The sequence below is a fragment of the Euprymna scolopes genome, chromosome 36 (genome assembly GCF_053919585.1).
Source record: "Euprymna scolopes isolate OS-2025 chromosome 36, ASM5391958v1, whole genome shotgun sequence".
In the NCBI taxonomy this organism is placed as follows: Eukaryota; Metazoa; Mollusca; class Cephalopoda; order Sepiida; family Sepiolidae; genus Euprymna; species Euprymna scolopes.
The window spans coordinates 71943657-71965360 of NC_136517.1; the positions used below are offsets into that span (position 1 = coordinate 71943657).

Below are 21704 nucleotides of genomic sequence, written 5' to 3' on the forward strand. Positions count from 1 at the left end.
AGGTTTGCGACTCTCTTTTGAACCTTGTCAAGGAGCGAGAGACTAGTAGCAGATGCACCAGCCCAGATGTGGCAGCAATACTCCATACATGGGCGAATGGTGGCCTTATAGAGGTACAGGATACTTTCGGGTGTTAGTAGTTTTCTAGCACGGTAGAGAGAGCCTACCTTTCTTGCAGCGGCCCTGGCAATGCCTTCAATGTAATTGTTCCAACTCATGTTTCCTGTGAACGTTAGGCCAAGGAGTTTGAAAGATGGACTCTCAGATAAAGAGTCGTTGGCCATTGCTATGGGTGGTAGAGAGGGTTTCTTGTAATTATTGAATGAAACTAGTTTAATCTTGGCAGCATTGAACGCGACCAACCACTTTTGTCCCCATTCCACTACAGATTGGAGGTCTTCCTCTAGTGTTTCTGCCATTTCTTTAGAAATGTGTTCATTCGTCTTCCTGTCGTGCCTGCCATAGAGTGTAGTGTCATCAGCATATATACCCATCTCAAAGGCAATGTTGTCAGGGAAGTCATTTATGAATATCAGGAACAATAGAGGTCCAAGGATAGAACCCTGGGGCACTCCCGCATTTATATCATATTGTTTAGATGTGCGACCGTCGAGGACTACCTGGATTTTTCTCTTATCTAAGAAGGATTTAATTATGTTAAGTATTCTACCAGTGATACCGTATGATCTGATTTTACTGAGGAGACCCTCATGCCATACCCTGTCAAAAGCCTTAGATATATCTAGAGCTACCGCTCTGCCTTCCCCCGCTTTGTCCAGTGAATGGTATATACGTTCAGAGATCACAGAGGATATCTGCTGTGGAACGGGCTTGTCTAAATCCATATTGTTTGTCAGTCAGTAGTTTAGCATCTGTAAGATGATGGACTAGAGCATGGTTAATTATGGTCTCAAATATTTTGGCAAAAAGTGGGAGGAGGCTAATGGGGCGATAATTTGATGGGTCTGTCCTTTCGCCAGAATTCTTGAATACTGGTACAACAGAAGCAGTTTTCCAACAGCCCGGAAAGCAAGTGTCATTTAGACATTTGTTGTAGAGTTTGGAGAGAACTGGAGCTACTTCGGCTGAGCACTTTTTTAATAGCACAGCTGGGATAAGATCGGGTCCACATGCTTTTGAGGTGTCAAGGTTTTTTAAGTTACTCGGGGTTTCGTTCTGGATAAAGCAGATGAAGAAATTCATCCAAGCTGTGTCAGCTGATAGGATCCTGAGATCGCCTGGCTGATAGCAAACTGTCTGACCTTTTGGTAGGCTGTAGTTTTGGAGTGTCACAGTGAAGCATGTTTACATATTTGCTATGACAGAGATAGTAAAGTCGGTTTCGTTTCTGTTCTTTTGTTCTTTGTTTAGTTTTTTACGTTCATGTTTTTTACGTTCATGTTTTTTACGTTCATGTTTTTTACGTTCATGTTTTTTATGTAAAATTTGCTCTCGTGGAGAGGCAAATAAATAGGGTATATTTCTAGTAATATCTACCCGGCGTTGCCCGGGAGTCTTCTTATTTTCACATACACAATTTTGTATCAACTAATTTTATACAGATTATCTATTCTTTCAGCTGCCAACGACTCTCTGCAAATTCTCGACCTTTCTTGGAACTACATTCGCCTTAAAGGCGGCGTTGCTATTGCAAAAGGACTTAAGGTTCGTAAAAGACAATGTAATCTTTTTTGTGTACTTCCAAGCTAATGTGTGTGATCTTGTGCTTGGTTGCAATTTAGTCATATTCAGCAATTGTAGTTAATGAGAAGCTTTCATGGACCTGTCGAACCGCATACATCTCAGGAAGAGATCAAACTATACAAAATCTCCTTTCCTACTAACATGAGAATACCCTCTTTCTGAAGTCCTCCTTCTTGGCTCAGAATCAACCTTATTCCAATGAAAAGAAGAATCGGCGATCAAACTATTAGCATATCTATAAATTACTATACTACCCGTGACCCGTTGGTTCAGTAGTTGTTATAGCTAGCTATGGAATAGTGAGTATACAGAATTAATGTATAAACGCGCAAAAAATTGAATGCGCGTGCGCGTGAAAACAAACATGGCAACCAGTGAAAACAATGCACAATTTCGCGTTCGTACAAAAATTGAATGCACGCACGTGCAAAAACAAACATGGTGACCAGTAAAAACAATACGAAATACACTGGATAATAAAAATCTTAACATCATTTCTGTTTGATTAAATGAAAAATCCTTTGAAAAAAAAAGAAAAGAAAAAAATTGAAAAAAAAAGCGAAAAAGGAGAGAGTATGCGTTGTACAGGTTCATCCTAGTTGTGTGTGTGTGTGTGTGTGCGCGCGTGTGTGTGTGTGTGTGTGTGTGTGTGTGTGTTAAAAACTAACGATGAGACCATTTTAAAGCAAATCTTTAAAAAAAATTAAAAGTCCTCCCACACACACGTTTCTACGTATTTTTAAAATGTTTGGAACTTATGACCCCACCCCCACCCCATTTCCCTTTTCTGCCCCCATCCTCGCCTCCATACTTGAAAAAAAAAATGCTAACGATTACATGTCTTTATACGTTGCCAAAAGTAAGTAATCATTTTATGTTAAATTTATATAAGCAGGTGATCCCCACGCTAAAATGTTAAATGAAAAATACAAATAAAAAAATAAATAAATAATTTAGCACATGAAAAACGCATTTTTTAAAAAATCAAATTCTAGTTTTAATCACGCACAATTTGTGTAAAGAAAGTATTTTTTTTTAATATGTAGGTGCACCTAGACAATCGGCACCCCTTACCTTTCCTTTTCGTCTTTTTTCAACTATTTCTGCGGATTATTGGACACTAAGCTACTAGATTATAAAAAATTGAAAAAGATCAATATTTCAAATTTTGGAAGGGGTTTCAATTTCGCATACAACGTTCTAGTAAATCGATCGTCTATTTTCAGAATCGATTTACGGCCCCGATTTGACGTTGGCTCCTTCAGCACTCCATGCCCCTCGCCGCCAATGTTAGTATTTTTTTTTTTTTTTGCCACATTTCACTCTGAAAAAATTTCGGTCTACTCCCCCACCCCGTCATTATTTTTTATTTAGTCTGCCCGTTGGCCTTTAAAAGATAAGATGAAAAAGTTTAAAATAAAAAATAATTTTGAGATTATATTGTCTTTTATTGTTTTGAGAAAACATTTCTTTTAAGTGATGAGTGAAAAAAAATAATACTCGGGAAGCCTCCAGACCACTACTGTAAGCACTAATTAAAATTAAGGAGGCCCTGCCGAAAGCACTACGAAAACCAAGTTTCTACCTCCCCTCTCTTTGCAGAGAAAATATTTTTTAAGTAGACCTGAAAAAAATCGCCAGAATCCACTGGTGTGCTACTAAAAGCAGTAAATATTGTTATAAATATGATTATAGTTATATATTGTACATTTATATTTAAATAAGTTTTTTTTAAATCAGGTTAAATTACATTTATTTGTAAGAAAGCTACGTTAAAATAAGTAAAAAAAAAAATATTGTTGACCTTGTGTATGCTTTGAATAGCAGCAGTGGCTTTTAATATCACACTTTAAACAAGGCAGTTATGAAATAGGTAAGCAGACGCATTTTTTGAAACTGGAAGTCACAAACCGTATGGACGGTTTAAACACCCAAGCAAGCTAGACGGTTTGAGTTTTATATATATATATATATATATATATATATATATATATATATATATATATATATATATATATATATATATATACTAGCAAAGATACCCGTGCTTCGCACGGAGCTTTGTTGCGCACTCGGGTACCAAAATCTGTGAGCACCTTTCCAGTAAGTTGATGTTGTAAGAGCAACGATTGCATAAGGTGATTAACATTTTAACTACCTCTTGTAGTGACTGAAATTCAATCAGGAACTTCACAAAACATTTTCATCAAAAAGGAAGGTTACTTGATGTTACATAGTAAATTTTTCATTGAAGTAATTTTCAACTCTTGCTTAAATTTTATCTTGCACATTCAATACTAAAAACTTACCACAATCAGATCATGTCAGTTTTTCCTCATATCCATTTTTCACTGAAGAGCCTCAGGGTAAACTACATTTCTGCTGCTTTGATTTGGAGCCAGAATGTAGAGTTTTTCTGAACTTCCTGTCCGGCTGATGGAGACGTAGAACATACCGTGACTGAAGCAGTCTGATGTCAAGTCTACGCCAATGGTGTTAAATGTCTGACCTTGACTTTTGTTTATGCTCATTGCAAAACACACCTTCACAGGAAATTGGAGTCTCCGGAATTTAAATGGAAGTTCTGAGTCCGATGGAACTAAGGGGATCCTTGGCAGTAGAACGGTTTCGCCTTTGTAGGGACCACAGGAAATGGTGGCCTCAAGTACATTGGTGTGCAATCTGGTGATAACACATCTGGTTCCGTTTGTTGTTTTTGGCAGTTCCAAGGATCGAAGAATCATGATTGGCGATCCAATTTTGAGATTTAAAATGTGTGGAGGCATTCCAGATATCTCCAAAGAGTTTAAAAACTCCACAGGGTAGTGAACAGCTTCATATTCATTAGTAGCCGAATCAACTGACTTGTATTGCTTTGTGTCTCCTGGAAATTCATCCATTATTGAATTGTTCAAATGATTCACATTGCTGTTTAATGGCGAAATAATAGCCCTCTCAGCAAGCCAATCCGGTGATTTTCCATTGTTTTGCAGGTCTGGGTACACTTTGTCTTTCAGTTGCTTCTGATTACCGACACATTTACCAAGCGCAGTTGGAATCTTAATTGTGTCAGGTGAAGAAGTGATAGGAAACTGACCATTACCGATTTGGAGAAGCAATTTTGAGAAGTCTGCTGCAGCTGTGTTATCAGAGATATAGGCTCTCATATTAGTAGTCAGTCTCTTCACTATAACGTGCCTCCAGAGATAGGATTGTTTCAAACTTGCATTGACAATGTTAGCCCTTGTGCCATTTTTAACCACTGGGAGGATTTGACGGAAATCACCGCAAAATAAGGTTGGAATGCCACCCATGGGATTCTTGTTTCCTGTGATGTCTTGCAGTGTTCGGTCAATTGCTTCATAAGCACTCTTGTGCGTCATTGGGGCTTCGTCTACAATGATTGCAGAGGTGTCTCTAATTACATTTGCCAAGGCTGAGTTACCAGTAATTTTGCAAACTGGCTGATCCATTCGATGAGTATCCAAGGGTACTTTAAAAGTGCTGTGAAGAGTGCGGCCACCTTGTAGTAGAGTAGCAGCAATGCCACTGGATGCTGTTGCAAGCACAATCTTTCTCATGGATCTAATCTTTGCAAGGATCAAATTGATTACAAAAGTCTTGCCCGTACCACCTGGAGCATCAAGAAACATCATGTTTTTGTTCATTTCACCTTGTGCTTCCAACATTGCCATGAATGAATTGTAAACTTCTCTTTGAGAATCGGTCAGTTTTTCTTGCATATTTTCTGCTTGTAGGGAAAGTTCTTCAAGATTATAAGTAACTTCACGTTGATACTCTCTCGCGAGTCTTTCATCTCTCCCTTGCGTTGGTACAGGTAATCCATAGCTTGCCAATGGTTGACCGCACATAAGGAGAACTTTTTCTTCAATTAGACAAAGAGTTTTATTGTAGATGTCCTCATTAAAATCTGCTTCTGGATTGTTAACTTCTTGCCTGTATCTGTGAAGAATGTCTTCAGATATTACATCACGAAAAGCCATCCAGATCTCAAGAGGATTTCTTGGCTCACAGGCTGTTAAAATTATCACAAGTAGGCTTCGCAAATTTGAAGGTGATTGAGTGGCACTTGCCTCTCCTACTGCTTGATGCAAGTGATGGTCATTTTCTAGAAGGCCTCGAGCAAGGCACGCTGCTCTGTATGTTTCAAACACCTGACCATTGTATGCTCGCAAATTTTGAAATGAAGTTGGACCAGCAACCTCATTGAGCAACAGGCGTAAGAAATAACACTCCCCTGCTTTTGGACTAATCGTGTAGATTCTCCCAATGCATGGTGCCTTCCATACATCATCATTTTCAGTACCTTCAACTTGTACCCCACGCATTCTTCTCATCCATTTCTTTGTCGATTTGTTCCAAGTGTAAAGCTCAGGGACTTCTACGTATTTGAGACCCCTTGCAAAGTCATCCTCATGGCAGAGTTGAAAAAATGCTGTCAAAGTTGTGGCAGGCGGTGGACCTTGGGCTCGTTCCAGAGCAGTATCAGCTGAGAACATGACACGCTGCCCATTTTCAAGATGAACAGAAAGTTGTACAATTGGGGGGAAATGTTCATGGATGGGATGTTCCAATATCCTCCAGGCCGCCTCTGAACTGCCGACATACCTTGCATTCTGGAACTGCTGGATCTCATCCACAATGTGACTTTGTACTTGGCCTTGTTGGTTAGCTGCTCCATCAGTTCTTTGTAGTTCAAACACTGCTTGATCACATCCTTTATTCACGTATTTGAGGACATATTTGATGCTTTGGATCGAGCTGCAAATTTCTACGTTAATGTGAGCATTGAACTGCTGAAGGAGGACCTTGTTGTACGGAACAATCCACTGGTTTGTTATTTCTTGATTAACATACCGACCATTTCTCTTCATCCTAATTGTACCAGTCTGGCCTCCATCTTCTGGTTTTCTTCGCCTGTACTTGGGGTAAGAGTCTTGGCCTTGCTCGGTACACTGAAGAAATTCTTTTGGGTATTTTTTGGAACATTTGTTGTCAATCATACATGGACAATTTGGATTAAATGGTCCACAAGGTCTATGCACCATATGTGCCATCACTTTAGCATGAAGATCAGGATCTTCCTCTTTGTCAGGGATCTCTGCAGATATGCAGAGATCCATTTTTTCTGGTAGAAGTTTGTCCTCTGGGGCCTGCCAGGTGAGGATGTGTGCATGCGGCAGTCCTCTTTTTTGATATTCAATACTGTACAGGAAAGCCCTCAACCTGCCAAATCCTCCCTTTTTAATAAATTCAAGTAACTTTTTTAGCTTCTGCCTGAAAACCCTGGCAACAATATCTGGACGATCCTGAGGGTCTTGCCCTTGAAGACAATTTTCTGTAATTTCTGTCCACTTTGGATTTGTTGTGAACGTGATGAAGAGGTCGGCTCGGCCCATTCGCCGAACATATGCCATGGCATCACTTTGACGCTCAAACATGTATCGAGGGCCTCCTGTATAAGTTGCCGGAAGTACAACTCGTTGACCAAACTGTTCTGGATTCCCATCCTCCCTAAGAATTGAATCTCTCAAGTTGCTATAATTGTCAGCTCTCAGGGTCTGTTGCTCACGCCTCAGGAACTGTAAACGTTCTGTTTCAATCTTGCAGTACACATCCACCAGCCATTGTTGAAATAGCCTTCGGTACCAGAGAAAATAGTTTCCAGGCCGAGTCATTAAATGGTACGAATAAAATTGCTGTTGGGTAACTTTTCGCCCATTGGATGCCTTCATGTAGATGTTGTAAGATGGAGAACCATAGGGGTACATTAACGGGTACATTAAAGTATCGTAGAGGGGATGTAGTTCGGAGATCCATTTTAATGTATCATTTCTAAAACGCAAGACAATATCCCGGTTAGCTGTTGGTTCATTCTCCATTAATATTCCAATCTCATACGTTGTTGTTGGAGCATTGAATCGCAGTGGATGCTCTTCTTGCGGCCTTCGGTCTTCCCTTATGACAACTTTATGTTCTACCAAGTGTTCTTCTTCAATCCTCTCCTTTGTTGTTTTCAGCTGACAAATGAAGCTGTTGTTCTCATGTAAAAATTCAGTCAGACTTTGGAGAATGTCTCTATTGAGTCTACTGTCACGTCCCCGATTATGTAGTTCCTCTTCCAGACTATCCAAGAAGTAGACTTGAATAAACTTTGCTGTTTCATCTTCAGGTGGTAAAAGACTCCCAATCTGGTGGCAAACCTGGCCTCGAATTCTAAAAGAAGGATTCCACCCATGTACTGCCGCAATTTTGTGACCAAATGATGTCATTGCAAAACAATTGTTATAACTGCGTAGATTTTGCAGAAAATCTTTAGAGATGAGACCATTGCCGGAGAGCAAATCTTGAAGCAACTGAGGCAGTGGTGGAAAGCTATCAAGCACAACTTTGCCAGAAGAACAACAACAACCAGGGGTTTCTCCTTTAAATTTTACAGCTGAGCAATGTTGACATATTTTGTCCATTTTTCCTATATCAGCTGTAGTGAGAGAGTCATTTTTGTTGTAGAGCAATCCTTTTCTATTGCAGTGTTCTATTTCATGGTGTCTCAAAGCAGTCATTCGTTGTCTAGCTGCCTCGTTTTCTGTCAATTGCTGGGGCAAAGTCATACTCTCTCTCCATGCAGCCTCTCGTTGTTGCCCTTGGTATAGGCGAAAGCTTCGTTGGGTTTCCGATTCATTCTGATGTCGTTGAGCCACTCTCAACTGACCTTGTGTACGTCTACTTACCTCATATAATTCATTCGATCGTAATATTGCTTCTCTTTCCAGTGCATATCTTTGCCTTTCTTGAATTTCATCTTGTGATGAATTTAACCGCCTTACAGCATGTCTAGTTCTGTCAGCTTCACGTTGGGTTTCTCTTTCCAAATCTGACAGTCTTCTTGCTCTCCTTTCTTTTTGACGTATCCTGTTAAGTTCTAGGCGTCTTTCTCTATCTGAATTGTTTTCATTGGAGCGAATTGCAGCAACTCTTAGTCTATTAGCTTCCAATCTTTCCATTCTTTCTTCCTCACTTTCGTTTCTACTTCGTTTGGGTGGCATAATTTCGGTTTTAAACGGAATTGTTTAACGATATTAATGATTGTAAATTAATTAAGCGTAAAGGAAATGTATACTAACTGAAATGGACAAACTATAAATAATATTTCTGAATAGTACAATTATAAACAATTATATTGTACCTATTTACTATGCCTCCCCACGGGACAGAGTTAGACACCAGGGTCGTTTTTTAACGTGAAGAAAAGGTACAAAAATAAAAATTGTCTCAGTCGTGAAGGATTTCTCCTCCACCGAAAGAGAACAAGAAAATGAAGTGCAGCATCTGAAGAACAGATACTACACTTTGATCTTGACCAAAAGGAATGAATAAAAGCGACCTACGTGTGACTCATTATTTCCGGGTGTAAACGTCACAGTCTAAAAGTAATAATTAAAAAAAAAAGTAAATGTAAAATAAATGTAATACCAACTTAGGTTAACTAAGTAAACAGTACAATTAAAACAGTTCTATTAAAACAAATAATTACTAAGATCTAGGTAATTGTTAGTCTCATTGTTATGGTTTTAAAGAAAAAAATGTGTAAAAAAAGTTCTGCTTTTGTGAGTACGTGTATTTCTTTTAAATTACATAACCTTTTTATTTTATTATTTATATCTCTTTTAAATTTATATATTTTGTTAGTAAACTGGAAGAAATTCAGTTGAATAAAACCTTGTTCGTGTTCTTTACGTTAAACTCATATTTTTATAAAAGGTTCATCCGGTTTAAAGAAAGCACTAAGTTTAAATAAGACTGGAAATAACTAATTCAATATATAAATAGAAAAATGAAATAAATATAAGCTTTAAGTCTTAAGATAGTAATAATCAAAATGTAATAAATTATTTGTAGTTCAAATCTATGATAAGACAGGCTTTCGAAATAGGCTCGACCAGAAAGATTAAATTGGAACGAAATTATAATCTCCGTGCCATTTTCAAAACAACCCCACAAAAGTAACGGTATCCTGCAGTTGGTTAAATGACAATGGTTGTAAGAAAAATGTAAAAGAAAATGCGCTTATCTGTTTATTTTGACCTGTTTTATTTAATTAAAAAAAAATTGGCTATAACTGGAAGAGAGCGTTATGTTTTGGGGGTTGTTTAAAAAATAGAATGGAAATAAAGTTAGTTCCGTTTTAATTGTCTTTAATTGCGGCAAGCGCTAACAAAATCGAAAAATCACTGTTTACATTCGAAATGTTAACTTTTATAGGTTTACAGGTTTGCTGACAAGGCTGGGGGTGTTTAATACAATTATTTTACTAAATTGATTTTTTTCATTTAAAAATAAAATTATTTCTTTTTTAATAAAGTTTTATTTTAAAATATTTGTTTTTGTTTATTTATATAAAATTACGATAGTTGAATTGTATTCTTTCAATTATATTGGCAAGTAAAATATAAAAGATTAAAACGGAACGAAATTGAAATTTCCATTACATTTTCAATACAATCCCAAAACATAAAGCTTTCCTCGCCAATGAATTGTTTTGATAATATACGTAAAGTGAAATAAATCGAATATAAAATTAAATGAAAATATATTAAATAATTAAATGTTAAATAGATTTTGTAAATAGTACAGTTGAAATGATTAGAATATTTGCAATATGTAATAAGGTCGAGGTAATTAGTTAAAGAGATTTAATATAATGTGATATGCAAATGAGCATAAGTCATTCGATATGGGGGTGGTTTGTAGACTAATATATAAAGAAATTAGGCATAGATTCTTATGTCTCCTATAACAGAAACATCCTAAAATGGGTTCTAATGTTTCTCTACCAGGAGAGATCTACCCTCTTACCTCCTTTATATTTCGTTGATGATGGAGAGCTGTACACACAGACAGAAACACACGAACCCTATTACTTTATAAAAATATATATATATATATATATATATATATATATATATATATATACAGCCTTTGAGACTTTACACGACCGGTCGCCACAGTCAATTGAAAATTTCTTGGGGCGACTAAAAGTTGTAAATCATTCGCCCACCAGTCGATAAAATTTCTTTAAACAAAGAAACGGGAAAAACTCATTTATTTTACGACCCTCAAATATGCGGTGACTTAGAATGCCCTATGTCTCATCATTTGTGAATTCTTTCATCTCTAGCTGTGAGACCGTTGGAACATCGTATTGAAAAAAGAGTGGTCGCGCTAAAGGTCAGCAAGAGGTCAAATTTACACATTCGGCGTGTAGTCAAAATGTCGCCTTCATTTAGCTTTCTTATTTTGAAATTCATTTGGAAAAAAATTCTTTGACGCTACAACTACATACACTTCATGCTTACAAAAATAAAGACGAACATTTGAAAGAGGAAAAAAACACATCGTTCCGTCAAGCATCCGGATAAATGATTCTTATTTCTATGGAACAATAATATGAATGATGCTATATAAAGAAACTGGTGTTGTATTTTAACGTTTTGTTGAATATTTACTGAAATGTTTGTAGTAATAAAATAGTTGATTTACAAGAGTTAAACAAATATTTTCTTGTTAGAATATACACACGGTAATTTCTTGAATTGTTGTAAAATTATTGACTATTATTGACTGAAACAAAGACATAAAGTCGGACGAATAAAAATATTTGGGGCGAGTAAATTTTCCCTCACACTCGACCGACGGTCGAGTGATTTTTTTTCAAATCTCAAAGGCTATATATATATATATATATATATATATATATATATATATATATATATATATATATATATATATATATATATATATATATAATCGCTAGAGAGAGATAGAGATTTACATCAGTTTTTTTTAACTAAACGGGGTTAAATTACATATATTTGAAAGGAAAACACGTTAAAATAAGTTAAAACAAAAAATATTGTTGACCTTGTACATGTTTTGAATAGCAGCAGTGGATTTTATTAGAGTTGTTAGGGTGGCCATGAAATAGGTAAGCAGACGATTTTTTTAAGCCTAAGTCACAAACCGGATGAATGGTTTAAACGCCAAAGCAAGCAAACATGCTGATCTGAGTTTTATAATTATTAGATAGATAGATAGATTGTTTTTGTTAACTAATCAGGGTTAATTATATTTATTTGTAAAGAAAACACGTTAAAATAAGTTAAAACAAAAAAATATTGTATGCTTTGAATAACAGCAGTGGCTTTTAATATCGGACTTAAACAGGGTGGCCATGAAATAGGTAAGCAGACGGATTTTTTGAAATCGGAAGTCACAAACCGGATGAACGGTTAAAACGCCCAAGCAAGCTGATCTGAGTTTTATAATTATATTGATGCCTACATTATGTGTGTGTGTGTATGTGTTCTTTTAAGCAGTATTAAAACAATTGGTAAAATTGCTAATCTTAGAATGCCACTTATCTTAATAAATCAAACTAGTTTAATTTTAAAAGGCCACTTAACTCTAAGGGACTGTTTTCTGATAGACACCACCTGTCTATTTCCGAATTCAAAACCGGAAGCTGTCATTAAGTAGACTGTTTCTCTTTTACCGATCTTTTGCGTAATGTCAAAATAAGTATAAAAAGTAATGGATTTTGACCTTGTGATTGCATTTTAATTAATTATCATTAAACTGTTTATACTATAATTTATATTTTGAACTGATTTTTGACTGGTGTCTTGTTTTTTGTTTTTTTAGGATAACGTTCGGTTGAAAGTGTGTCGGTTGGCTTATAATGGCTTCGGAGAGGAAGGCGGACAAGCAATAGCGGATGTCTTGTTGCACAATAGCGTTCTTCTTGAACTAGATCTGACTGGAAACCGCATTTCAGAAGGCTGCATCTCCCAAATTGCCAAGGCACTTTTAGTAAATGAAACTCTTCAGATACTTCGGGTAAGCAAAGGAAGACGATATAAATTCTATTACGTAGCACAATGGAAAGAGATGTCAGTTCTTTTGTAATAAAATTTACGAATTCTGCTAATAGTAGGAATTTATTAGCAGGGGCGCCCGGTCTTTCGGGTCGTAAAATACGCTTAAATAAATTTTAATTCATGCAGAATTTGTATTTATTATTACAGAGCCAATTCTTTAGTAAACCTAATATATAGTAATACTTTCAAAAGTTTATTTTTTTATGACTTAGGTGCCATCAGCTCTAGCCACGTTTGGGATGGTGTTTCTTTTCGGACTTATTGTAAGAATTTAGTATATTGAATAAAATCGATATATAATAGTCTGAAAAGAGCAGGTACTGCGGCCATTTTGAATTAATGTGTGGCTCCAGTGTTTCTTTTCCTATACTGTCTTTTCCTAGACGGTAATAATCGTTTCTATATATGGAGATAACAAAATCAAATTCTATGAGCAAGAAGTGGGCGGTTGTCTCGCGTTTTCATCTTAAACATAATTTCAAGAAACAAAAGAGATAACTCAAAAATAAGTCCAATTTTTCCAGATTTTTGTAATGCCTATGAATTCCCATTAATCGCTTAAAATGAGTTTCTTTATAAAAATTAAACTACTTCATCAATTTATGTTACTTTTCGAATATGATATTTTTGTTTCGTAACGAGTACGCATACCATACATATTTTTCTTTATTTAATAGAGGAGGAATTCTAGACAAGCAACTCATAAAGTCTCCTTAAAATTAATTAAAAAAACTAGTAAAAACTCATAGAACGCACAATAAATCATGAAGTAAACAAAAGAAATTTTTGTGAATAAGAAAGCATATAAGAACAATCTGTATAAGTATGTCGTCATTCACGTCAAATTTCATGCTAATAAATTTTAAAAATATATATGTTTGTTTACAAACAGGCGGTTTGAGCACTTTACAAGTGGCGGACGGATGTTTGTTTAAATAGACATTCGGACAGGTTATTTGCGGGCGTCGTTTCCGTGGTCGAGGGGTAGACTGTCGACTGTCAACACGACGGTCCTAGGTTCGATCCTTAGCTTGGGAGAGGTGCTAGTCTAGCGGCACTGATGAGTTGTGATACAACGAAACAGGACTGTATGTCGATGACTACATATACATATACATATATATATGTGTGTGTGTGTGTGTGTGTGTGTGTGTGTGTGTGTGTGTGTGTGTGTGTGTGTGTGTATGTATATATGTGTGTGTATATATATGTGTGTGTGTATATATATATGAGTGTGTGTGTATATATATATATATATATATATATATATGGGTATATATATATATGTGTGTGTGTGTGTGTGTGTGTGTGTGTGTGTGTGTGTGTGTGTGTGTGTGTGTGTGTATATATATTATAGCCGTGAAGTTGGAATACGCTCAGACGGGCACAAACATGTCTCTATCATTCCAGTTATTAACAACAGAACTAATGCAAAAAAAAAAAAAATTCAAAATCTACATGGCAAATATACCCAGTGAACCAAATACAAGAACAAACAATTGCACTTAAAGGGACGGTTATAATCTTTAAAGACCTCTCGGTGGGATTGTATGAGATAGCGGGTGAATGTTAGGCATTCGGTCGGGTGATCTAATCCTAGCTAGAATAAAATGATAAAATTAAAATACGTTTTAAGACATGTCAACCATTTGGGGTCTGCTTGATCCTAACACGAAATTTATTATAAGCGATTAAGTGATCACAAGTTGTAATTTAAACTAACGACGCACACTCCTTCCCCGCTCATGTTAGTACAAATCTATCAAATATGAGTTTGTTCTAGAAAATGTTATGAAAAACAATAATTCTAGTGACGGCAGGTCAAATGTTTGATTGAGCTCAAAGGAAGAAGTGGGAAAGTGAGGTTTTATTTTGGGTTGAACTTTGTTGTCGCTCTCATCACTGACCTCGAGTGATATTTAAACATTATTAGTTCATTTGTTTGGCCATCATTCATTTTGACACTATTCTAGGATAAACCCAACCTTTGCTTACTATCCAGTTAAGCCAAAGTTTGTACTTCGGTCGCCCAGAGCACCATGTGACAAAGGACGCCACAACATGTTCTTAAGATCTTCCCAATATTTGCAAAGGCGACCAATTTCAACTCTTCAGAAACTGTGAAATGTTCAAATAGCTGGTAGCGAAAAAAGATTCATAAGACATTGACCGCACCCAGCCAGCGTTTCTCCGGAGATATTTTTTTACTTTCATTTTTTCCTTTATCAGAAAGCATTTTTGATCGGTTTCTAAAAGTGAAATTTAGTTATTATTTTCCAAACAACGCACAATATACACATATATACGCGCACACATAAAGACGTGTGTGTGTGTGTATTCGTTTCATATATATATATATATATATATATATATATATATATATATATATATATATATATATATATATATATAATGGTAGTATTTAAAAAAATAAATATTAACAATTACTTTAACTGCTAATTTTAATACCTACAGGCAAACCATTTTAAGAACAGGACCCATTCAGTGGAAGACAAACTTTATTAAGTTGCCTGACGGTGACTTATGGTCTTGACCGACCATCTTTCCGAAATATTAGCGACCAAATAAATTTGTCTATATATATGTGTGTGTGTGTGTGTGTGTGTGTGTGTGTGTGTGTGTGTGTGTGTGTGTGTGTGTGTGTGTGTTAAAACGTTGAAACGTACTCGGTTTGTATATATCAATCGTAATGGGTTAAGAAATCTTTCCCATAAATAAAGTTTTTTTTAATAAGAAAGAACTTTTTTATATAAATTTTGTAAATTTAGAAAAAAGACCAAGCTCAATGACTTCCTTTTTATTTGGTTCCAGAGCATGTATAGTGTAGTATATAATGTAACCCAATTCTCCAAGTTACGAATGGTTATTCATTGCTTTAAACTTGATTACAATGCTAGCATTTCAGCCCGGCGTTGCCCGGGTGTTTGTATGTGTATGGTGAGCAAAAAAAAAAAAAGTGATAGTAGGAAGGCAGGCTCGAACCCGTACCGCAAAGGAGGAAAAGAACGGAGTAAAACCTAACGTTTATGCTGTTGCGACCACCGCCAAACCGGAAGCGACATTTTTTAAAATTAAGGCTAGACAATCTAAAGGAGAGGATAACTTTAAAAAATATCGGCGAAAAAAGTGCCCCCCCTCTGTAGAAAAGTGCCTAGTTGAAGGGGAAGACATTAATGTTTTTAGCCAATTCTTCGATATTTGTCGTATAAAAGGTCGAACTTTAAAACGATACTGATCTTGGTAAAATCCGTCGCCTCTATTGAATGTTTTAGGCAGACATGCAAACAGACATACATACATACATTTATATATTGGTAACTAAAAATTTTCGACCAAAACTGATGAAAAATCTTGCCCTATCTCTGAATACCCTTTATGTAAAATTTCAAATATTTAGACCACAAATTGTCTGAGTAATTTGGAAGAAACTGCAGTGGTCAATTTTTTTAAAACTTTGACCCCTATTATTACCCCTTAAATTTTATTGTTTTGGGCTCACATTGAGTAATTAAGTTAGATCCATGTCCAAGGAATCTATATCTAAAATTTCAAGTGCGTTGACTCAAAATTGTCGGAGGAGTTTGGTAGAGTTCTTAAAGGTCAAATCGTTGAAGTTTGACCCCTTAATCGCCAAATTTCTTGTCAACATCCGATCACATCGATTTCCCCAAATCTCAGTACCACGTATATCAAATTTCGAGTCTGTAGACTAAAAATTGACAGAGTTATTGCGTAGGGAAATGTACACAGACACACACACAGACACGTTCACTTTTATAGATATATAGATAGATAGATTGTTTTGTATTGCGACTGCAAAATTATGCTATTCTTCGTAGCTGAGAAGGAACGTTGTCGGATACATGAACCATGTAAGTTGTCCAAAATGGTGTTTTTATAAGTTTTTTTTTTTTAAGGTAAACATCTGAAGAGTGCGCGACTAAATATGCAGCAAAAACATAATTTTGCAGATTTGTTAGTAGCAATACGAAACAATATCCATTAGGATACATTTTGAAAAGTAATAAATAAACAACTGAGAAAACTTGATATTTGTAACTTGGAGTATTATTATACTACACTATATATATATATATATATATATATATATATATATATATATATATATATATATATATATATATATATATATATTTACATAGTTTTTTTTTGTTGATTTTTTAAACGATATTGAGGTTAGTGTCTTCACCTTGAAGATCGGGTGTATTTTTTAGAAATTGCCCATTTTTTTTATTTTGGACGTAAACAAATAATATTTTTTTAGAAATTGCCCATTTTTTTATTTGGACGTAAACAAATAATATTTTTTTAGAAATTGCCCATTTTTTTATTTTGGACGTAAACAAATAATATTTTTTTAGAAATTGCCCATTTTTTTATTTGGACGTAAACAAATAATATTTTTTTAGAAATTGCCCATTTTTTTATTTTGGACGTAAACAAATAATATTTTTTTAGAAATTGCCCATTTTTTTATTTGGACGTAAACAAATAATATTTTTTTAGAAATTGCCCATTTTTTTATTTTGGACGTAAACAAATAATATTTTTTTAGAAATTGCCCATTTTTTTATTTGGACGTAAACAAATAATATTTTTTTAGAAATTGCCCATTTTTTTATTTTGGACGTAAACAAATAATATTTTTATTTATTTATAAAACAGTAATCAACGTACATGCATGTTTCGGGGCCCTACCCTCTTCAGCGTGGCTTGACTGTTATTAGGACTCGAACCCTGGACCTTATGTATTTCAGTCCAGCGTTGTATCCATTACGCTATGATGCCATAGACAATTTACTGCTAAGTTTTTATCGTTTATATATTTACAGTTTTTTTTTTTTTGTTGTTGATTTTTTAAACGATATTGAGGTTAGTGTCTTCACTTTCATATATTAGAACCCCAGGATACAGCATTAAAAATTAGTAACAAAATACAGTACAGTATATAATACACATGTATATAATCAAATAACATTATAAGTAACACCATAAGGCAGGGCAAATACCGTAAACAGGGGTCGGTAAAACATTGTATTCTACATCGTAACCTGGGGGGGGGAACGTATCCTAAGGCCAAGGTATCCCGGTGTTCTACTACATGTTTAGTTGTATACATTTCCAAGTAGATTTATTCGCCATATGTAATTTTGTTTATGATTTTTTGATTTGAAGATTACAATAAAAAAGGTAAACACCTAATATTTTACATCGTAATTCATGATTTTAATACAAAACGTAATGTGGGAAAAAAACATTCACCTGGAATAATTAGGTATCATACTAAAATTACAAATTTTTCTTATAAAATTTGTAGATTCACACCCTCAGCTAAATCACTCTTCTCAATGAATTTCTAATTTTTAGGCGCAAAGTTTTTTCAGTGAGATCAGTTTCGTATATAAATTTAACGTAAAATGATTTCCGATTTTCGAGCCATTCCAACGTTTTATGGCAGTTAACTAAATTTTTATACCACTAACCCTAAGTTCGAGTGACAAGGGCGTAAAACCACGTGTGATCGCCTAAAAATGTTGAAGCCATCCAAAATGCATATAATTTATTTCCTATTACAAAAAGAAGAAATTTTCGTCAACTGCTCTAAAACGATAAAATGGTTTGTAAGTGTGGGTTCGTTTTAAGTTAAATTCATGCGCTGACTTCTAAACTTTTTTTTTCTTCCTTTTCCTTGCTTCAGGTTTTGGAGGCTGTAATCAGCTAAAAAGATATAGAATGTTATTTGGGCCAGTAGTGATTAATAATACGCCTTTCTTCATATGTGTGCGTGCACGCACATGTGCATCTGTATGTGAACGTGTGTATATGTACGAGAAACTTCTAAACGCCTTCTTCGTCATATTAAAGTACTTTTAATATTTGTAATTTTTATATTTACAGAAAATAAACGATAATCAGTAGTGAAACTTAAAAAAAAACACTAGAGAAACTCACGCATCATCTGACAGCCACCATTCGCCTGTACATCAAGTATTGTTGTCACATCTAGGCTGATGTCGCTCGCTCTTGGACAGAGTCCAAAAGAGAATTTATAATCTAATAATAATACCATGATACCAGACATTCACACCCTATTCCAAAACACTAAGAGATCTTTTTAAGATTCTAGCCGTCCCTTTACTTTCAGGTGTTTGTGTCTCCCTTGCACTTGGTTCACCGGGTATATTCGCCAAGTAGTTTTTTTTCAATTCTTTTTTCACGAGTCCGGGTGCTACTATGATTACTGGAATGGTGAAGATCTTCTTAAGATTCCAGGATTTTTTTTGTTTTGTTTTTGTTTTTGTTTTGTTTTTGTTTTGTTTTGTTTTTTGTTGTTGTTTTTGCCTTTGCTTTTTTTGCATAAAAGAGGTCATAATTTTTTTAACTTTGACCCGTATTATGACTCCTTAACATTTATTGTTTTGGGCTCAAATCAAGTTATTAAGGAACCTATATCTAAAATATCAATTGTTTATACCCAAAATTGTCGGAGGAGTTTGGTAGAGTTCTCAAAGGTCAAATCATTGAACTTTGACCCCTTAACAGCTAAATTTATGGCTGAAAACCGATTACAAAGATTTTCCCAAATCTCCATACCCTGTATATCAAATTTCGAGTCTGTAGAGTGAAAATTGACAGAGTTATTGCGTAGGGACATGTACACATACACATTCACTTTTATAGATATATAGATTGAATACTAAAGAAATTACAAACGAAATTTCTAAATTACTGTGTTCAAAATTATTGGCATGGCTTATTATTTTCATCTATGACCAGTATAATTACAACCAATTGCATGTTTGACATGGTTTTGTTACCTTTTTGTAGCCTTATTATGCTTTTTTAATGTTAATTTTTTAAAAAAATTCTTTTTCAGATAATTTTTAGACAGCGTTTGCTTTGAATTCATTTAAATCGAGGAATTTTCGTTATGGTTAAGACTAAGGAACACAGCGAAGACCCCAGGAAGCGTGTGATAGCGTGTCATTCCAAAAGGGAGGACTGTGATAAGCTTTCTAAGAAGCTAAACCTTCCCAAATCCACCGTTCGAGCCATCGTAAAGAAGTTCAAATTACAAGGTTACGTAATGAATTTGGAAGGTCGGTATAGAAAAAAAACGAGAGCAGAGCGAAAAATAGTTCGACGTGTCAACCAAAACCCAAGGATCACTGCTGGGGAGATTGTAGAGGAACAGAGAAGTTCTGGAGTGAACGTGTCTCGACACACAGTTGGTAGAGTTTTGAAGAGAGCTGGTTTGAAAACATGTCGCCCGAGGAAGACTCCCTTGTTGAAACTTGTGCATCTGGAAGCAAGGCTAGAGTTTGCAAAGCACCATATTGATAAAAATGCTGCCTTCTGGAAGCATGTTATATGGTCCGACGAAACGAAATTTGAGTTAATCGGCCATTATAGTGTTTCTTCTGTTTACAGCAAATCTGGCGAAGCCTTCTTGCCTAAGAACACCATACCAACTGTGAAGCACGGCGGAGGCAGTTTTATGTTTTGGGGCTGCTTTGCTGCCACTGGACCAGGACGACTTGTTAAGGTCACAGGCATCATGAAAAAGGATAATCATATTAAGATCCTGAATGAAAACCTGAAGGACTCTGCTTGAGAGCTGTCACTTAGTCGACCTTGGTGCTTCCAATGACCCAAAGCATTCGGCTAATCTGACCAAGAAATGGCTTGAGGACAACAATATCAATGTTTTGGAGTGACCATCCCAGAGCCCGGGCCTCCATCCCATTAAAAATTTGTGGAGGATTTTAAAATTGAGGGTAATGGAGAGGAATACTAAGAATCTCGCTCAGGAGGAATGGGATAAATTTACTGCTGAAGAATGCTACAAGTGGAAAACTATAATAAACGACTACAGCAAGTAATTAAGGCTAAAGATCATTAGAATTACAGTGCCAATAATTTTGAACAAATGAATTTTGAAATATCGTTTGTAATTTCTTTATTGTTCATTTTTTTGGAAATTCGATTGTTGAGTTGGAAAGAGCAGTTCAAAATATATATTATACTTTGTGATTTCCTTTGATTTAATCCTTTTCTGAAGGATTTTTAAGACAAAATGAGGTTTTTATTGGGCAGTGCCAATAAATATAATCATGACTGCAAATGCAATTGTTTGAGTATCTCTTGCAACATATTTACCACATAATTTTTGAAATTCTCTTTCGTGAATCCGATTGTTCCTATAATTACTGGAATGATAAAGCCCTTCCGCCGATTCTTTCTTTTCATGTCGTACTTCAGTATTTCGTTATCTTTTCCTTCTCAGCTTTGTTTAAGCCAGCATCATTCGGGACACTAACTTCTACTAGGGTTGCTTCTTTCACTATGTCAAGTCTAATAGCTCTGTTCTTTAAGTACGTAGCTGTAGGAATTGCACAGACTAACATTGTGTCTATATACTTTGTTTTGTGTGTGAATGTATGTGGACTTGTCTGAGTGGGTTTAAGATTGATCTTTCGTTAGTGTGTGCTGAGTTCAGGAAACCCTGTGAATATATAAATATATATGAACATCTGTGTGTGTGTGAGTTGAGTATTTATTTATCTCAATTAGCCTCGAAGAAGTGGGAGAGGGGCGTTATGACGTGCTGCGTTCTATTCCAGACTATTGGAGTCTCTCTTCTCTCCGGCTGTCGCGTTGCTTCTTTTTATAAGAATTTTGTATTAAAACAATCGTTTTCATTCGTTAGAATTTGTAAAATTCGAACATTTATATGAAATCATGTTTTTCTTTATTTCTGGGACGAACCTATTGATTTGACTCCATCCCATTTTCATTCGATAATAAACCGAATAAATTCAAATGAGAGTCTAAGCATTTCGAGAAATAATTTATAGAGAAATTAACTTTCTACGTTTGTTTCGCATCTCTATCTTCCCATAAAACCGGGCAGAGTACACTGCATGCTCTTCTTGATCACTATTAACGTCCCCACCCATGTCCCTGCACCGTGCACCTTGTGTGTGTGTAAAACCAAGT

General features: G+C 35.4%; 1 protein-coding gene across 1 annotated transcript in view; it reads left to right on the forward strand.

Moving 5' to 3' along the window:
* The window catches only part of LOC145260584 (uncharacterized), a 222910-nt gene that overhangs the window by 165161 nt on the left and 36045 nt on the right, over positions 1-21704 (forward strand). Inside the window, exons 8-9 of the mRNA XM_080118861.1 lie at positions 1580-1665; positions 12427-12621. Coding sequence (XP_079974987.1) covers positions 1580-1665; positions 12427-12621 — 281 coding nt within the window. The remainder of the gene's footprint in view (positions 1-1579; positions 1666-12426; positions 12622-21704) is intronic.